Source organism: Pongo pygmaeus, chromosome 10, assembly GCF_028885625.2.
Source record: "Pongo pygmaeus isolate AG05252 chromosome 10, NHGRI_mPonPyg2-v2.0_pri, whole genome shotgun sequence".
NCBI classification, from domain to species: domain Eukaryota; kingdom Metazoa; phylum Chordata; class Mammalia; order Primates; family Hominidae; genus Pongo; species Pongo pygmaeus.
In genome coordinates this window covers 55429428-55445735 of record NC_072383.2, presented here as the reverse complement: position 1 = coordinate 55445735, position 16308 = coordinate 55429428, and the positions used below count along the sequence as shown (strand labels likewise).

At 56.9% G+C, this 16308-nt stretch overlaps 2 protein-coding genes and 1 long non-coding RNA gene across 7 annotated transcripts; 2 read left to right on the top strand and 1 right to left on the bottom strand.

Annotated features, from left to right (window-relative positions):
* The first annotated feature begins 321 nt into the window (after positions 1–321).
* On the top strand, positions 322–10209 carry B4GALNT1 (beta-1,4-N-acetyl-galactosaminyltransferase 1). 5 transcript variants are annotated; one of them, XM_054443465.2, is made up of 11 exons: positions 325–857; positions 1499–1717; positions 2264–2428; positions 2542–2648; positions 3110–3150; positions 3296–3476; positions 4480–4578; positions 4723–4913; positions 5364–5504; positions 5768–6008; positions 6662–10209. In XM_054443465.2, exons 2-11 carry the CDS (start codon positions 1500–1502, stop codon positions 6877–6879), a joined length of 1602 nt encoding a protein of 533 aa, XP_054299440.1. In that variant the 5' UTR covers positions 325–857; position 1499; the 3' UTR covers positions 6880–10209. The 5 variants fall into 5 exon arrangements, with proteins under 5 accessions (XP_054299442.1, XP_054299440.1, XP_054299443.1 ...); XM_054443464.2 differs by lacking the exon at positions 325–857 and adding an exon at positions 951–1091; XM_054443467.2 differs by lacking the exon at positions 4480–4578 and having other exon boundaries at positions 322–857.
* On the bottom strand, positions 7470–14294 carry LOC129009867 (solute carrier family 26 member 10-like). The gene is given in 17 exon segments (XM_054443469.2): positions 7470–8041; positions 8165–8213; positions 8305–8387; positions 8467–8500; positions 8641–8757; positions 8830–8899; positions 9017–9123; positions 9525–9620; positions 9710–9787; positions 10481–10594; positions 10683–10830; positions 10978–11060; positions 11784–11936; positions 12199–12363; positions 12533–12690; positions 13174–13284; positions 13748–14294. Coding segments are annotated over 17 exon segments (2073 nt in total). The 5' UTR covers positions 14091–14294; the 3' UTR covers positions 7470–7877.
* LOC129009868 (uncharacterized) lies at positions 11647–15223 on the top strand. Its single transcript, XR_008492857.1, has 4 exons — positions 11647–12985; positions 13139–13995; positions 14789–14886; positions 14996–15223. It is a non-coding gene; the product is annotated as an uncharacterized LOC129009868 (long non-coding RNA).
* The last annotated feature ends 1085 nt before the right edge of the window (positions 15224–16308 follow it).

The window sequence follows — 16308 nt, the reverse complement described above, 5'->3', positions numbered from 1 at the left end:
CAAGGTTGCACCAAGCGGCAGTTCGGGGAAATAGGGCCTTGAATTACCCAGTGTGTATCTCTTGAGTGTCTGTTAAATAATGGGGGGCAGGGCGGGGGAGGAGGGGGAGAGGCTGTGCATCAGTCTTTGTTAGCCAGGCAGAGCATTTATTTCCCAAGGGTTGTTTCCTTTATCTTCACCCTAACATTCAAACTTGACGTGAGTTTTAGCGCGCCCCCGCCCTACCTCCTCCCAACGCCCTTATTTGCCCATCCTTGCCTACAAGCTCAGAACGAGCAGGCAACGGAATGGATGGTCTTGGGAGCAGGCTGTTGAGATGCCAGGGTTTGGAGGCCAAGGACTGGGGACTGTGAGCGAGGACCTTCCCGCGTTTGCTCCGCGCCCCCGCAGTTTCCTCCTCGCCCACTAGAAGGCGCCGGGGCGCTCGCATTCCCCGCGCGGAGTCGAAGCAGCCGCAACCAGCCGGGAGCTGAGCCGCGCTGCGCTGCGGTGCGAAGAGCCGGGCGGCGGCGAGAGCCCTCCCCGCACTGCCAGTGGGACGCGGAGCCAGGGATCCCCGGCTTTGCCCCGGGGCTGGGGTGCAACAGACTCTTAACTTGGTCCTCGTGCCCCGCCAACCGCCCCCGGGCAGGAAACGCCCAGAACCACCACCGCGCCGCGCTCCACAAAAGCCCCGGGAATTCCAAGGCGGGAGGGGTCGGGCGCGCTCCAGAGGCAGGAGGGTCCCCCACACCCTCAGGCTCATGCCCAGCTCCCCCACTGGGCAGCCCCCAGCCCCATGAGGACCCTCAGGCTGGGGCCGAGAGCCCGGCACAGCCCGGACCGAAATTTTGCCGCTGCCTTAGAGCGTTAGACAGGTCAGTGCCCGGGGCGGGGGGGGCAGGGAGGAGGCGGGGGTTGAGGGGAGGAGCAGGAGGCGGGAGGAGGCGGGAGAAGGTGCGCTTCCCGGTCCACCCTGTCCCCCGCGCCACTTCCCGAGGCCACTCATCGGGTCACCTCCGCCGGGGGCGCCCGCCAGCACGGGCGTGATTCTGCATTTTTTCCTGACAGGCTAGGTGTGGAGCCGCCCTCCGCAGCCCACCCCGGCCCAGGTGATGCTCGGACTGAGGAGTCGGGGGCGCGCCGGCCAGGGCGGGCGGCGGGCTTGGGGACTGCCACTGCCCTAATAGAGCGGGGCTTTTCCGCTCACGCACGGCCGCGTCGAAACCGCGGCATCCAAATATCTTCAGAATTAAGATGCCAGGCCTCGGGTGTGAGAGGAAACCGAGATGCAGGAGAGGGCGAGAAGAAAGGAGGCCGGGAGACCTTGGGGCCTGGGAAGTGAGGGGAGGGGTACCGGGAAAACCGCGGCTGGCAGTGCAAACCCTAGCGCGATGTGTGGAGTGAAGAGGGCTCTTGGGAGCCGGCAGGAGCCTCGGAGGACGCGGGGGCCAAGGGCCCCATCCCTTGCCCTCCCTTCTTCCCTCCCTTTCTCACTCCCCACCCTACCCCCACCTAGGATGTGGCTGGGCCGCCGGGCCCTGTGCGCTCTGGTCCTTCTGCTCGCCTGCGCCTCGCTGGGGCTTCTGTACGCGAGCACCCGGGACGCGCCCGGCCTCCGGGCACCTCTTGCGCCGTGGGCGCCCCCGCAAAGCCCCCGCAGGCCCGAGCTGCCAGATCTTGCTCCTGAGCCCCGCTACGCACACATCCCGGTCAGGATCAAGGAGCAAGTAGTGGGGTGAGTGCTGACCGCGGCGGCGCAGCGCGGCGCTCGCTGGGGGTGGTCTGGGGGCTTTTGTTTCCTCCACTGCTGGGCTCGGATGCCTGCATTCTCCTAATGGGTTGTGTGGAGTGAAGTGGGAGGTGGAAGTGGGAGGCTGCTGAGGCTTGGGCTGGGGAAAATCTGTTCTCCCTGAACCTTGCCATGGGGACGAGGATGGGGATGGGCGTGGGAGGTTGTGCAGTCAAGGGAGGGCCCTGAAAGACTCCCTGAGGTCCTGATTCAGGTATGAGACGAGACTCCAGGTGGGGTCCTGGTTGGTGGGTAGGCAGCTCCTGAAATCCTGGTAATTGGCCCTATCCTACAACTCTAAAATCCAGATTTAGGGGATACGTCATCCAATCCTTGGTCCCCCTCCCGAGGACTATTTGAAGGGCAGCATTTAAGGGGACAGATCCTAGATAGACAGAACTGCAGGGCCAAAGTGTGGGGTGCTGTGTCAGTATTTATGGGATGAATGGAGCTGTGTAGCTGGGCTCTGATGACCGTCACTACCCCCTTCAGGCTGCTGGCTTGGAACAACTGCAGTTGTGAGTCCAGTGGGGGGGGCCTCCCCCTCCCCTTCCAGAAACAAGTCCGAGCTATTGACCTCACCAAGGCCTTTGACCCTGGAGAGCTGAGGGCTGCCTCTGCCACAAGAGAGCAGGCGTTCCAGGCCTTTCTGTCGAGGTACCAGCTTGAAAGAAGCGCATGACTCCACAGGGGGAGAGCAGTGATTGTGCCGGGAGGGAGAGACCCTCTCCCCGCGACTCTGCTCTGTCCTCTCCTTCCTCCACTGCCAGGAGCCAGTCCCCAGCTGACCAGCTGCTCATAGCCCCTGCCAACTCCCCGCTCCAGTACCCCCTACAGGGTGTGGAAGTTCAGCCCCTCAGGAGCATCTTGGTGCCAGGTAGGGAGGAGTGTCCCAGAGGATGACCTCAGCCACAGTGGGGGTGGCAGAGCCCAAGGTTAGGTGGGGAAGAATGGGAGATGATTGGAATAGGAGGTGGGAACCTCTGATGAACGGGGGACTTAAGCTCAAAAGGGGGCTTAGGAGGTGGGAAGTGAGGACGGAAGGGACTCTAGGAATGTCAGAAGACTGTAACTGGGGAGTTTTGGGGGAAAGAATCTATTCTTTGCTGACTAACCGTTGGTTAGGTGGTGGTCAGGGCAGGCCATAGGGCAAGCTTTGATGGGACGGGCTCAAAAATCAGTCACTGTAGGCTATGTTATACAGTGTGCCCTGCTGAGGCCTCAATAAGAAGAATAGGTGGAAAGTTCTCTATTGTGTGTGGTGACAGCAGGGAGAGAAAATGAGAAAGAATTCAGGGCTGCCTGTGTGATTCTGATCCCCCCACTCCTTTCTCCTAGGGCTGAGCCTTCAGGCAGCTTCTGGTCAGGAGGTATACCAGGTGAGAGAAAACAAGAAGGCAAGGAAGCCAAGTAGGCATCAAGAATGCTGGGAGGGAGGCAAGGCTACTAAGGGAAGGATGGGCGAATCAGGGAGGCAAGAAGTGGGTCTGGGGCCTAACCCTGCACTCTCCAATCCCCTCCTAGGTGAACCTGACTGCCTCCCTAGGCACCTGGGACGTGGCAGGGGAAGTGACTGGAGTTACTCTCACTGGAGAGGGGCAGGCAGATCTCACCCTTATCAGCCCAGGGCTGGACCAACTCAACAGGCAACTACAACTAGTCACTTACAGCAGCCGAAGTTACCAGACCAACACAGCAGACACAGGTGCAAGGCCTGGGTGGAGAGAGGGGCAGGCTGGGCAAACAGAGAAGAACCAGAAAAGCTGGAGTGGGCAAATGGCAGAGGGCATGGGAGGCATCTGGGCTATGGCAAGAGCTGTCCAGCCACACAATGGCTGCTTCAACTGGACCAGCAGGGCCAGAGGGAGAAAGGGGGCCTTTGTTCATCTGGGGCTGGAGCAGGCCAGAGGGAAACCTGAGCCTTGGGTGTGTCTCCCCTTTAGGCCAACTGTGGGGGCCCCAGAAAGAGACCTGTCTAAGGAGTTAGAAGACTATATTCCCAACCCACCCCTTACTAGAGGGCAAAGGCCTTTACTTTCCTGAGTTCCCATTTCTCTTCCAGCAAAAGAGGCCTAAAAGCCCTCCTTGCTTCCCCCCAAAGCTGGTTTGTTGCACGAAGTTTGCTTCGACCTTAGGGCCTTTGCACTTTCTGTTTTCTCAGCCTGGAATGCTCTTCCCCAGATTTTTGCAGACTGGCTCCTTCTTGTCATTTAGATCTCAGCTCAAATGTCTCCTCTTCACTATCACATTACTTGTTTGTCTTATTTTCCACTCAATACTTACCAGTATCTGAATTTTTTAATTTACTTAGCCTGGCACCAGACTGACTAGGTTGCTCTCAGTTTTGTTGCTTAATAGTTGTGTAAATGTGGCAAGTTACTTTTCTGTGTCTCAGCTTCTTTTTCTGTTGTAGGAATCTACTTAATAGGGCTATCATGAGGATAAAATGAGTGCATATATTTAAGGTAATTTTTTAACGGGTCTGGCACATAGTAAGTGCTCAATAAAGGTTAGCTTTTACTTAAAATTTTCTTTATTGTTTTTTTCCTACCCATTAGAATGTAAGTTCCATGAAGGTAAGAACCTTGTGTTCTTGTCCACCAAGGCCTAGAAAGGTGGGACACAGAGTAGGCACTTAAATATTGATTGGCTGAAAACAGAATGTTATCCCACCCTTCAGGGTCAAATGCCATGTCCTTTCTTCCCAGTCCGGTTCTCCACCGAGGGACATGAGGCTGCTTTCACTATCCGCATAAGACACCCGCCCAACCCTCGGCTGTACCCACCTGGGTCTCTACCCCAGGGAGGTGAGGCTGGTAGGGGCAGGGACATATTAGATCCAGCCTTGGTGGGGAGCAAGTTGGGAGAGGGCAGTCCTGGGAGGGGATCTCTACCTGTTCCCCTCTCCCAACTCTCCTTGTCTGCACCCAACCCTGTGCCCCCAATCTCAGCCCAGTACAACATCAGTGCTCTAGTCACGATTGCCACCAAGACCTTCCTCCGTTATGATCGGCTACGGGCTCTCATCACCAGTATCCGCCGCTTCTACCCAACGGTTACCGTGGTCATCGCTGACGACAGCGACAAGCCAGAGCGCGTTAGTGGCCCCTACGTGGAACACTATCTCATGCCCTTCGGCAAGGTGTGCAGCTAGCAGGCTGAACGGCAGGCCAGAGGACTCCCGCAGGGGGTGTGCCCTCAATCTGCAGCCTCCAGGGTAGTGATTCGAGGACCACCTGCCTCAGAATCATGGGGTGCCTGTTAAGCATGAGGATTCCTGGAATGTAAGCTTCGTGGGAGCAGGAAATTCTCTCTGAATTCTTAGAATGGTGCTTAGTGCCTAATGGCATTCAATAAAATAGCTGATGAATGAATAAATAAATGCACACAGAAATTAAACGCATTCCAAGACCACTGACTTGGAACCTCTGTGGGGATCTGCATTTTTTTTACCTAGCTCCTGGCCTTTTGAAAGCACTCAAAAGTCTGGAGAAGGATACAAGCTGAGAAGGGTCGGGGGAGAGAAAGAAAGGTGACAGAGGGCCATGTCCTATTTCTGCAGCCTCCCCAACCACACACACCTTTCTGCCAGGGCTGGTTCGCAGGCCGGAACCTGGCCGTGTCCCAAGTAACCACCAAGTACGTGCTGTGGGTGGACGACGACTTCGTCTTCACGGCGCGGACGCGGCTGGAGAGGCTTGTGGACGTGCTGGAGCGGACGCCGCTGGACCTGGTAAGGCAGGGGCCGCAGGATGTGGGGGTGGAGAAGGGCCTTGAACAGGCTAAGGCCACAGCGGGGGCGCTGCGGCCAGGAACGACCAGCCCTGGGACAAAGAGAGGACCACGAAGTGGGGCCTGGGAAATGTCTGGGTCCTGCAGGGGTGAAGCGGAAGAGAATGGGGCAGGGGTACCCCCGAAGGCACCGGAGCGCAGACCTTGACCCCTTCGGGTCCCCTATCCCAGGCCGGCCTGGAACCAACCTTCCTCTCCCCGCAGGTGGGGGGCGCGGTGCGCGAGATCTCCGGCTTTGCCACCACTTACCGGCAGCTGCTGAGCGTGGAGCCCGGCGCCCCAGGCCTCGGGAACTGCCTCCGACAAAGGCGCGGCTTCCACCACGAGCTCATCGGCTTCCCAGGCTGCGTGGTCACCGACGGCGTGGTTAACTTCTTCCTGGCGCGGACTGACAAGGTGCGCGAGGTCGGTTTCGACCCCCGCCTCAGCCGCGTGGCTCATCTGGGTGAGTGGCGCCCCCTCCCGGTCGACCCTGGCAGGAGCCCCACGGGGAGCTGGCGCACCGTCACCCGCCTCTCCTCCTAGGATGCACCCGCGCCCAGCCGCCACCGGGAACCCTAGAACAGTTCTGCAGTGATTTACCAAGACCAGCACCTGGGCGAGAGACAGCTCCCACCCTCTCCCAGCCCCGCATACTCTTTTTTTTTTAATATATATATATTTTTTTTATTATACTTTAAGTTCTAGGGTACATGTGCACAACGTGCAGGTTTGTTACATATGTATACATGTACCATATTGAACTCCATTCCCAGCACAGCCTCTGGGTCCCCATAAGCTTCCCCATCACTGTTCCCGCCACCCCTACTCTACTCCCAGCGCTTCCCCTAGTTCAGACTACAGTCGGTGCAACTCATCTGGCGTATATTTAACCTCTGGGAGTGGGGGTAGGTTTTTCCATTTTCAAAGCCCAAATGTACTGACTCCATTTACACAAGAGTAAAACTGAGAACCAGGGAGTTGATTTACATGCTCAAAGTCCTTAGAAACAAGCCTTTGCACACACACTTTCCACACCCTAAATTTGAGAGTTCCCCCTTACCAGTCGGCCTTCTGCACCCTCAGGACCCCTCACTGTGTACTCCCCTCCACTCCCAGAATTCTTCTTGGATGGGCTTGGTTCCCTTCGGGTTGGCTCCTGCTCCGACGTCGTGGTGGATCATGCATCCAAATTGAAGCTGCCTTGGACATCAAGGGATGCCGGGGCAGCGACTTATGCCCGGTACCGTTACCCAGGATCACTGGACGAGAGCCAGATGGCCAAACACCGGCTGCTCTTCTTCAAACACCGGCTGCAGTGCATGACTTCCCAGTGATGGCCCGCTGGGGATTTCTGACTGTCAGGCTGGGCCTGCCTCCTTGTCCCTGCCAGGAATTTCCAACAAACCCCAACACCCTGTGAGCACTCTACTGGCTGTCCCTGAGCCTCTAGTTCCTCACTCTTCCTTTTCAGAACCTGATGCCCAATAGGGGTTGTCCTGGTGACACCCCTCCTTTTTCCAGTGCCCAGAGGCCTGGTGGAGCCATAACCTCTCCCACAGCCAGTGCCGAGTCCTCCCCCTGCCCATTCTCATGGGGCAGGAAATGGGGGGATCACTTTCCAAGTGCCAAAGAGCCCAGAGGGACTCTAAGAACCTAAGGTGGAAACACTGTCCTCTCATCTTGGGACTGAGGGGGTGGGGAAGTTCCCCAACACATAATCCCAAGACTGTGCCCCTCATCTGCATCTTCAGATCCAGTACTCTGTACCTGCTCCAGCCCCACCCCCACAGAGAGAACTTGTGGCTCTGGGGCTGGGGTGAGGGCTGGTGGTCGGTGAAAGCCATTCTTAGTTGTGTCTCTGCAATGCTGTGGGCACAAAAGAAGGGGCGCCAGAGTCCCTGTGCAAACACCTAGACTCACTTCATGGATTCCAAAGCTCTCAGCTTCATTTTATTAGTCACGTTAGGTAAGGGGGTTCAAGGGTCATGGTCCTCATCACACACATGTCATTGGGGCCCTCTGCACTCCACATGATGAGGTCAGACCCACACTGTGCAAATCTTTGGGTCAGTGAGCTCCTGGAGAAGAGAGGAGACATGTCAGGAATAGATTAGGCACCCATCTTCCTTGATGAAATGTGGCAGTCCTCTCGGGGTACCCCACCCACTTGGGGATCTGAGTTCTTCAGTTCCTCACCCATAGCTCAGCCCGGGCTCCCTGAGTTGGTCTTCAATCTAGTATTCATTCCGTCCCCACCCTTTTCTTCTTGATCTTCCTCCACAGACCCTTTCCCAAACCCCTCTCCCTGGGTCTCCAGCCACTTACCCCTGCCTCACTTGCCGCAGCCCAGTGCCTCCCGGCTCCCGCTCCTGGTGCTACTGCCCCTTACCAGGCTCCCCAGGGCATAAGCAGCTGCATCCTGCACACTCACAAACAGCTGATCTGGGGTCACCCTGTCCAGGAGTCCTGCCCGGGTCAGTGTCCCCAGCACCGAGGCTATGTGGGGAGGGTGTCAGGCTCTGAGCCCCTAAGTCCACACTGGGTCCTTTTCCCTCCCGCACGTGTCCAGTCATTGCCCAGGCACTGGGCCCCGCTCTTCTCCACACATCTCACCATTACCCTGAGCCAGGAGGAGGCCGATCCTAGCATCTCGACATCGGCTGGCCAGCTGCAGGGATGGGGCAAAGGGGTTAAGTCCTAGATCAGAGGGTATGAGTGAGATGCTAAGGGATTTCTCCTCAACCTACCCTCTCCCTCACCTGCACCACTTCTCTGGCCCCAGCAGCATCTGCAAAGGTGACACCACTGAAGTCTAGGACCACCACCCTGACAGGCTCAGCAACTAGAATGGGAGAAGACAGGAGTACCCAGGTGCCACCATGCAACATACCCAAATCTTCGTTCTTGTCACCCCATCTCACCTGCAACCGTTGGGCCATCTGGCTTTAAAGTCTCCTATGAGTAAAGAAGGGCAGTCACCACTCCCGAGACACAGCATGAACATGCACCCCTTGAGCACAAGGATTCCCCTCAGAACACCCACCTGCCTCCCACTCCTGGAGGATCCACATTCCTCCTAAACCAAGTTCCTTCACCTTTTCTCCTTCTCCGAGCCCCAGGTGCCACTCTAGGTTGCGGCGAAACTGCCCACGGGTCCCAAAGTACAGTGGTGTTGGATAGCTCAGGATGCAGAGCCCCGGGACCTGGAGGAGCTAAGAGGTCAAAGGATCAGAGAAACGTCTGGGGCTAATCTTCCCTTCCTTTGAGAAGGGAAGCCCACCCACCTTGTGGCTTCCTTTGAGTGGTCTGTAGAGCTCTGTCCCCTCAGCCTGTCCAAGTGCCAGGCACTGCACCCTAGGGAAGAAGGTGGGGCCAGATTTCCAGCTTAGCCTGGCCTGGCTGGAGAGTCACCCCAAGCACCTCATTCTCTTCCCCTGTCCCGACCTCAACTCCACTCATCTCTATGCCCACCTCCGGGTGCGGCAGACCACAGTCATCATGGAGAAGACCACACCCACAGCCAGGCCCAAATCCACACTCAGGGTCACTACAGCCACCCAGGTGACCATCCACACAGCCTGCAGGACAGGGATAGGGGTGGATTGCCCAAAAGAAAACCCAGGCCATCACTGCTGGGGAAAGAGATCCAGGGCAGTGACTACCAAGGCAAGTGATGGGGAGAGATGACCCAGGAAGAAGTAGAAAGCATGACAGAGGGAAAGAACAGGGTTGATTCAATGGGACACACACCACATGTAATGACCTGCACCAGTTGGGAAGTTACACATATTCAGGTCAAAGGGGTTCAAACCCCATCCTTTCCCTTGCCTGTGAGTAAAGCGTATTAGGAGTTATGTTTGTTAGGGGAGTGGGTGGGTTGCAGAGCTTAAGACCAGGACGATTAGGTTTGGTTCAGGGCAGAGGCTGGGGATGCTAACAAGATGAGAGGCGGCAATCTGCGGGTAATGGCATTTCTCACAAAGTCCACTCGGCTGATGTGCCATAGTTGTGGAAGTTCCTACATCTGGCAGAACATCTGGCGCATGCTGGAGATGTTGATGCAAGCCAGGACAGCCTTGAGGCAGAGGAGGTGGGCTGACTACCTTGATGTCCTGGAATACAGCCACCCCTCCCAGCCATGCTCATGCCTCCTCTGCTCCTTACCTTGGGCAGATAGTAAAAGAAGGGCCCCAGCCACAGCAGCACCGACAGGACCACTATGCAGGAGAAGAGGCCTGCCAGCTAGAGGGAAGGAGGAACAGGAGCAAAAAAGGAAGGGAGCCTCCCACCCCCACGAGAGCTGGTCTCCCTGCCCACTCTGCCTAATCTTCCTCGGAAGTCTCCCTTCTCCCAAATCTCCTTCCACACAACCCCCTTCTTAATATTCTGCCGTTCACATCTAACCCTCCCCCTCCCCCCAATTAATTAAATACCCATTATTCACCAGTATCCCTGTAGATGTCTGTTCAAGTTCCCCAGTTTTGCAGCCCACCTCCACCTTAAAAGCCACTGTTGGGTTACCCTATAAGCAGGCTATACGTGCTTAGGGCACCAGCAAAGTAAGGGAAACCAAAAATATTAGGGGGAGACTTTGATATGTGATATTCCTTTTAAAAGACAATGTCATTGTGTGAAAAAAATAAGAATTTTGTCTCTTAAGTTTATTTTATAGTTTTATGTTTTTATTTTGAACCACACCTGGGGCACCATAAACTTTTTCAGTGCTTAGAGCCTACAAAGGTCTTACTGCAACACTGTTATCTTCCATCTCTCCTATCTATAATTCCATCCCCTCAGTCACCCTTTCTCACAGATCCCCAGTCTTCTCTATATAGGTGCCACCTGAGTATCTAACCATCTTCCACCTGTTTCTCCACCACTGCCACCTTGCCTGGATGGCCCATCCTTTCTCCTCATCCAAGGATGCCCTCTTACCTGTGTTTTCCCACCAGCATCCACCAGTAGACTGGTGGTGGCCAGCGTAGCCGAGTTGGGAAAGCAAGAGAAGAGGGAGGAGATGAGGTTGGAGGCACCATGTGCCAGGAGCTCCTGAAGGGATGCAGTGAGATGAAGTGGGAGAGACAAAGGCATGGTGGGAAGTCAAATGAGAGGGTTGGGTCCACGGTCAGAGTCCCACCTGGTTGGAGTCAATAGTGTAGCTATACTTGTCTGCATAGATGGAGGCCAGGGAGGCAGACACCGCAAAAGTAACCAGTGCAATGGGCAGCGAGTCAGCCAGAATCCTAGGCAGCTCAGCCACGTTGGGGAGGAGGGGTTGGGGAAATCTGGAGAGGGAGGGATCCATGGTGAGGAGGGGTTGGGTGCTTCAGTGAGATAAGGAAGGCAGAGAAAATGGGGGGTGGAGATAAGAGGAAGTGTTGGGTGGGAGAGGTGGGAGAAGAGAAAGCTGGCATCTTTTCATTCTGTCTTACCCTCCAGGCAACAGCCCCACTATCTGGACATGGTATCTTGTGTCCAGAGAAGAGGTGAAGCAGAGCACGGAGGCCAGAAGCACCTGAGAAAGAGAGCAAAATGAAGGCATGGGAAGAGATGGGGTTCCTGGCAGAAGCTAGAAGGGGCTGACCATGAGAGAGGACCATAATGCAGGCCTAGCTGGTTGCAGAAGCCCAGCACCTGGGGGAGCGGGGATGTGTTTGGGATGGAGGCCTGACAACTGATTTGTAGTGTAGAGCTGGGAAAGAGGGATGACGTATGCCTGAGGCCACAGAGCGCTGGAGCCACGGAAGTAAGAGGAGGCTTCTGCGAAGGATGGTGGATATGAAGAGATGCCACTGAGCCTTCCAAAGAGGGAAGCTGGATGATATCTAGTGATATACTGGCATCTGTGGAGACGCGGAACGTTTATTTAGTGGGGGAGAGAGAGAAATGTCGGTGGAGGATGGAGAGGGAGATGCACTGTGAATTACAGGGAAGGACCCTGGTGAGGACGGATGTCAAAGAAGGTGCTGTGACCAGCAAGACCTCAAGGGAGCGCTGTAGCATGGCAGAAGGAACTCCAAGAGGTCTAAGGGGTGCTCCGTGAGAGACGTGGGACAGTGTCGAGGGGGGCTGTGGAAGGTCAAAGCGTCCTTCTGCAGGAGGCCAGGGAAAGTGAGTGTGAGCCGACCCCTCTGTTCCGTGGCCTCTCTGCACTCCACCAGGGGGCGGCAGCGGCCAGTTCCCACAGGACTGCAGGGTCTGCGCCGGCAGGGGGGCCGGCGCACACGGCTATCCTCACCAAGACGACTTCCCCCGGGATCGGCACGGGTAGCCGGTCTCGGAATCTCACGTTCAATTCCTTGACCGGCACGAGCAGCGCCAGGCTGAGCGCGGAGATGGTCATTTCGGCCGGACTGCTCCGGGGCAGCGCAGTCAGCACGGCGGCCAGCGTCTGAGGGCAGGGGCGATGAGCAGAGGGCCCCGTGCCAGGGTTCGTGCGCCCCGGCGCGGGCCCCCCAGAGCGAGGCCTTCTCTCCCCAGTGCCACCAGGGCTTACACCTCCTCAGCGCCCTCGTTCGGCCACGTGGCTCCAACCCCCTTTCCTGCGCCCTTGTCACATACTACCCCTCCACCCTCCGTCCTTCCTCCCTTTTCGAGTTTCCCTATTCCCGGGACCTCTAGAAGCCCCTTCTCCTTTCTTCTCCCACCCCCACCTTGAAGAGAGAGAAGCAGCCGATCTGGCGCGGGAGGGACAACCCCAAGAGGCTCGGCAGCTGGGATACGAGCACGTGCAGCGCGGCCCCGCTGGTCAGCGCCTTGACCACAGGCTCGGACAAAAAGGTGGACAAGACGCCGAGCTGCAGCACGAACATCCCCAGCTGCGGGGGAGAAGACGCGCTGTCACCATCTAGAGGAGGAGCAAACCAACCCCGCGCACCTCCGCCCTCCCGAACCCAAGCCGAAAGCTGGTCCCTCCCTCTTCCCCGGCCCAGTTTCCCCGGCCTCTCAGCAGGGATCCCCCGGGATCCTCCCCGGGTCCTCCCTCACCATCAACGCCCCGCTCCCGAAGGCCACGGCCGCGGCTACCCCAACCCGCTGAGCGTCCAGCTGCTCCTTCTCGATTCCGCTCAGGTTCCCCACGAGGGGTTCCGACACCAGCCGCTCGACGGCAGAGCCTGTCATGAGGCTGAGTATGGCGAAAGTTCCTGCCTCCGGGGGACAAATGCAGACATCACCAGCTGTGCAGCCCTGGGCAGGGAAACAGCTCAGGGTCCACGCCCTGGGTCCGAGATCCTGCTGCCAGACTCCGCTCTCCCAAGAAGGCTGCTGCCCCGTCAAGACTGTGGGGCGCGAAGAGCTACGCTAGCCGGCAAAAACTGCTCCCTCCTGCAGATTCTCTGCCTACTGCGTGCCCCTTTGGGGGACCATGCACCTATTCTTCCACTTCCAAGTCCCTGAGATGTTCATTTTAACCAAATTTCATAGGGGAAAAAAGTTCAGGTAAACTCCCACCTCTTTGCACCCACTCTAGCAAGCATTGCCTAGGTCAGTTTCCTGGCAGGATTGGGCAAGGAGGGAGGTGAAGGTAGGAGAGGTGAAGAGGGAAATTAGGAAGAAGGGAAATAACAGCCCCTGTCCATTTTCACCCCATAGGGAAGAAGAGTCATTGGAAGTCCCTGGTCACTCACCTGTGGACAGGTGTCTCCCAGTACCTAGCAAGCTATAGATGAGGACGGGGAAGAAAGAAGTGTAGAGTCCAAACACCGGGGGCACGGAGGCCAGGAGAGCAAAAGTCATGCCTGGGATAAAAGTGGATGGAAAGGTGTGCTGTGGGGAGGGGGCCTTGTCCAACCTCCAGGACTTAAATGCACTTCCCAGACTCTTAGGGACTGGCATCAAGGATGCTAAATCATGCCTCATGAGGGAACTGAGGGGTTAATGGGCCTCAGTGGGCGGTCATGGGGCAGACAAGGTCAGGGACGCTGTGGCCAAGTCCTGGGGGCCAGGTGTTGTGCCTCTCTCCAGTTCTCTGAGCCAGAACCTGTCTAAGGCTTCTCGCAGGATTGCGCAGATGAGGGGAGGTGGGGGTGGGGATCTGATGGAGCTCCACAGTCCTTACCTCAAACTTGGCCTCAGATCCCTCTCTCTCACCCTCAATGGCATGAACCCACCATCTGCTCCCGGATTCCCAGCTCCCTACGCCTCCTCCCGGAAGCCCTCTAGAGCTTGTGCTCCCGACAGGCCGCTGTTAGGGCCTCTCACCCTGGGGCACGTGCACGATGCCCACGGTCACTCCGGCCACCGCATCTCCGAGCAGCCAGGCCCGCCAGCGGTAATAGGGCAGCCAGTGCAGCGCGGGCAGCCGAGCCAGCAGCAGGCGCCACGCCCCCGTCCCGGAACAAGCGCGAGCCCGCAGCCTCCACAGCCCGAAGAGCCAGGGAAAGCGGCGCTCTGCAGGTAGCTCCGGTTCCTGCTCTTCGCGCCCGAAGAGCTGATGGAACCGAGCCTCGGTGAGAGCTTCCCTGAGCCTGGTTCCCAAGGGGTACTTAAGATCAGAGGTGTCCCCCGCGCCTGGGTAGGTCCTGGTGCCCTGAATCCCGCTCATTCTGCCCTTGGCCACCTCCAGCTCCGCCGGGTCTTAAATACTCCTCCGCCCGCTAAGCCCTGAGTCCCGCCTCCCACGAAGCAGGGTCCAATCCGGCCCTGAGGGCCCCCTGGCTTGAGGACCTTCTCCGGTCTGGCGAGAGCCGCGGCTTGGAAAGGGAGAGTCTCTATGTTAGGCGTTTCTGCAGACATCCTTGGCCGGATCTGATCGCTGGCTCTGGGGTGGCTGTGGAAATGTGTAGAGATTAGAGAGAGAGAATCCGAAAGGCAAGCGCACTCCGACACTCAACACCCGCTATTTACCCCTCCTTAGACTTTTCACTTAACTCCCGGTTCCTTTCCTCATCGGCACCTTGGGCGGGGAGAGAGGCTGGTTCCTCTTGGGTCACTGGTCCTTCCCTGAGCCACTACATTCTCCCAGCCAGAGCAAAAAAGTTCAGCGCCCATCCTGAACCTTACCCAGACCCACATCTTCATGGGGCACAGCTGGCTCCAAAAAGCAGTTTCATGTCCTACTGACATGGAATGCAGCCACATGTATTGGAGAGGGATAATGACAGAACCAGCACCCATACCTCTGTGAGGAGTGGCTGGGCCTAGTTCAGGGCCTCAGGGGAAACACTGAACCCACAGGATATTTTTTTCTTAGGAACCAAAAAAACTGAAGCACCATTTATCACATTCAAATGCTTTTCACAGGCCAGGCGAAATGGCTCACGCCTGTAATCCCAGCACTTTGAGGCCGAGGCAGGTGGATCACCTGAGGTCAGGAGTTTGAGACCAGCCTGACCAACATGGTGAAACCCTGTCTCTACTAAAATATACAAAAATTAGCTGGGCATGGTGGCAGGTTCCTGTAATCCCAGCTACTCGGGAGGCTGAAGCAGGATAATCGCTTGAACCCAGGAGGTGGAGGTTGCAGTGAGCCGAGATGGAGCCACTGCATTCAAGCCTGGGCGACAGAGCCAGACTACATCTCAAAAAGAACAAAAAACAAACAAACAAACAAAAACAAATGCTGTTCACAAAGTAGGCATTCAAAAGCACATATTGGTCAAACTAAGTGCAAAGGAGTCAGCCACCCCCCTCATGTGTCCCTATGGTTCCTAAATAAATATAAAGGTTCTAAGTCCAGAATCCTGCTGTTTGCCATGATCCCCCCCTCCATTCGCAAGAATCTTCGGCACCCCCCCCATGATCCTCTGGTCCCCCAGTCCATGACCCCAAAGCCCGGGGGGGGGGTGGGATGCAGTGAGGGTGGGTCTCCCCTCTTCAATTCCTCCTATTGTTCCGCAGAAGTCTTATCTGGGCGCTACGTCCTGTCCCCCCCTTAGTGAAAAGTCTAAGTGAAAAGTCTAAGGAGGGGTAAATAGCGGGTGTTGAGTGTCGGAGTGCGCTTGCCTTTCGGATTCTCTCTCTCTAATCTCTACACATTTCCACAGCCACCCCAGAGCCAGCGATCAGATCCGGCCAAGGATGTCTGCAGAAACGCCTAACATAGAGACTCTCCCTCTCCAAGCCGCGGCTCTCGCCAGACCGGAGAAGGTCCTCAAGCCAGGGGGCCCTCAGGGCCGGATTGGACCCTGCTTCGTGGGAGGCGGGACTCAGGGCTTAGAGGGCGGAGGAGTATTTAAGACCGGGCGGAGCTGGAGGTGGCCAAGGGCAGAATGAGCGGGATTCAGGGCACCAGGACCTACCCAGGCGCGGGGGACTCCAGCTCTCCTCCTCACCCTCCCACCCCAGCAGTCTATTGTCTGTTGAGGAAGCCCAAGTGCACGTGACTGAGCCCAAGGGACGAATGGATACAGTGGACTCCCAGATGCATAAGGACCCAGGACAGGGTATCTGGACATGGCTGTGTGAATGTTTGGCTTGCTCTGTTCCAGCAGCTCTCCCAGAAGTTGGGAGGGGTGAAGATCCCCTTGGGCTGTCCATTCTTGGGTCCATGGCTTGAAGAAGAATCCCCTTCTGCTCACTATGAACATGGCTTATGACCTCGCAGAGAGCAAAGATAAGGAGACCCAGAGCCAGGAAAAGGCTGCAGCCCCCAGGATCCTCTCCACCTTCCCATCCTCCCTCAGCTGAACATGGCAGCCTCAGAAGGAAAGGTACATTGGCATTTTGTGCTTTCGTATCTGGGTGTTGGGGGAATGGTGAGAAGTCACACTGCATTGGGCTTTCTGGTGGGGTCTAGACCAGAGGGTGGGTAGGGAAAAAGA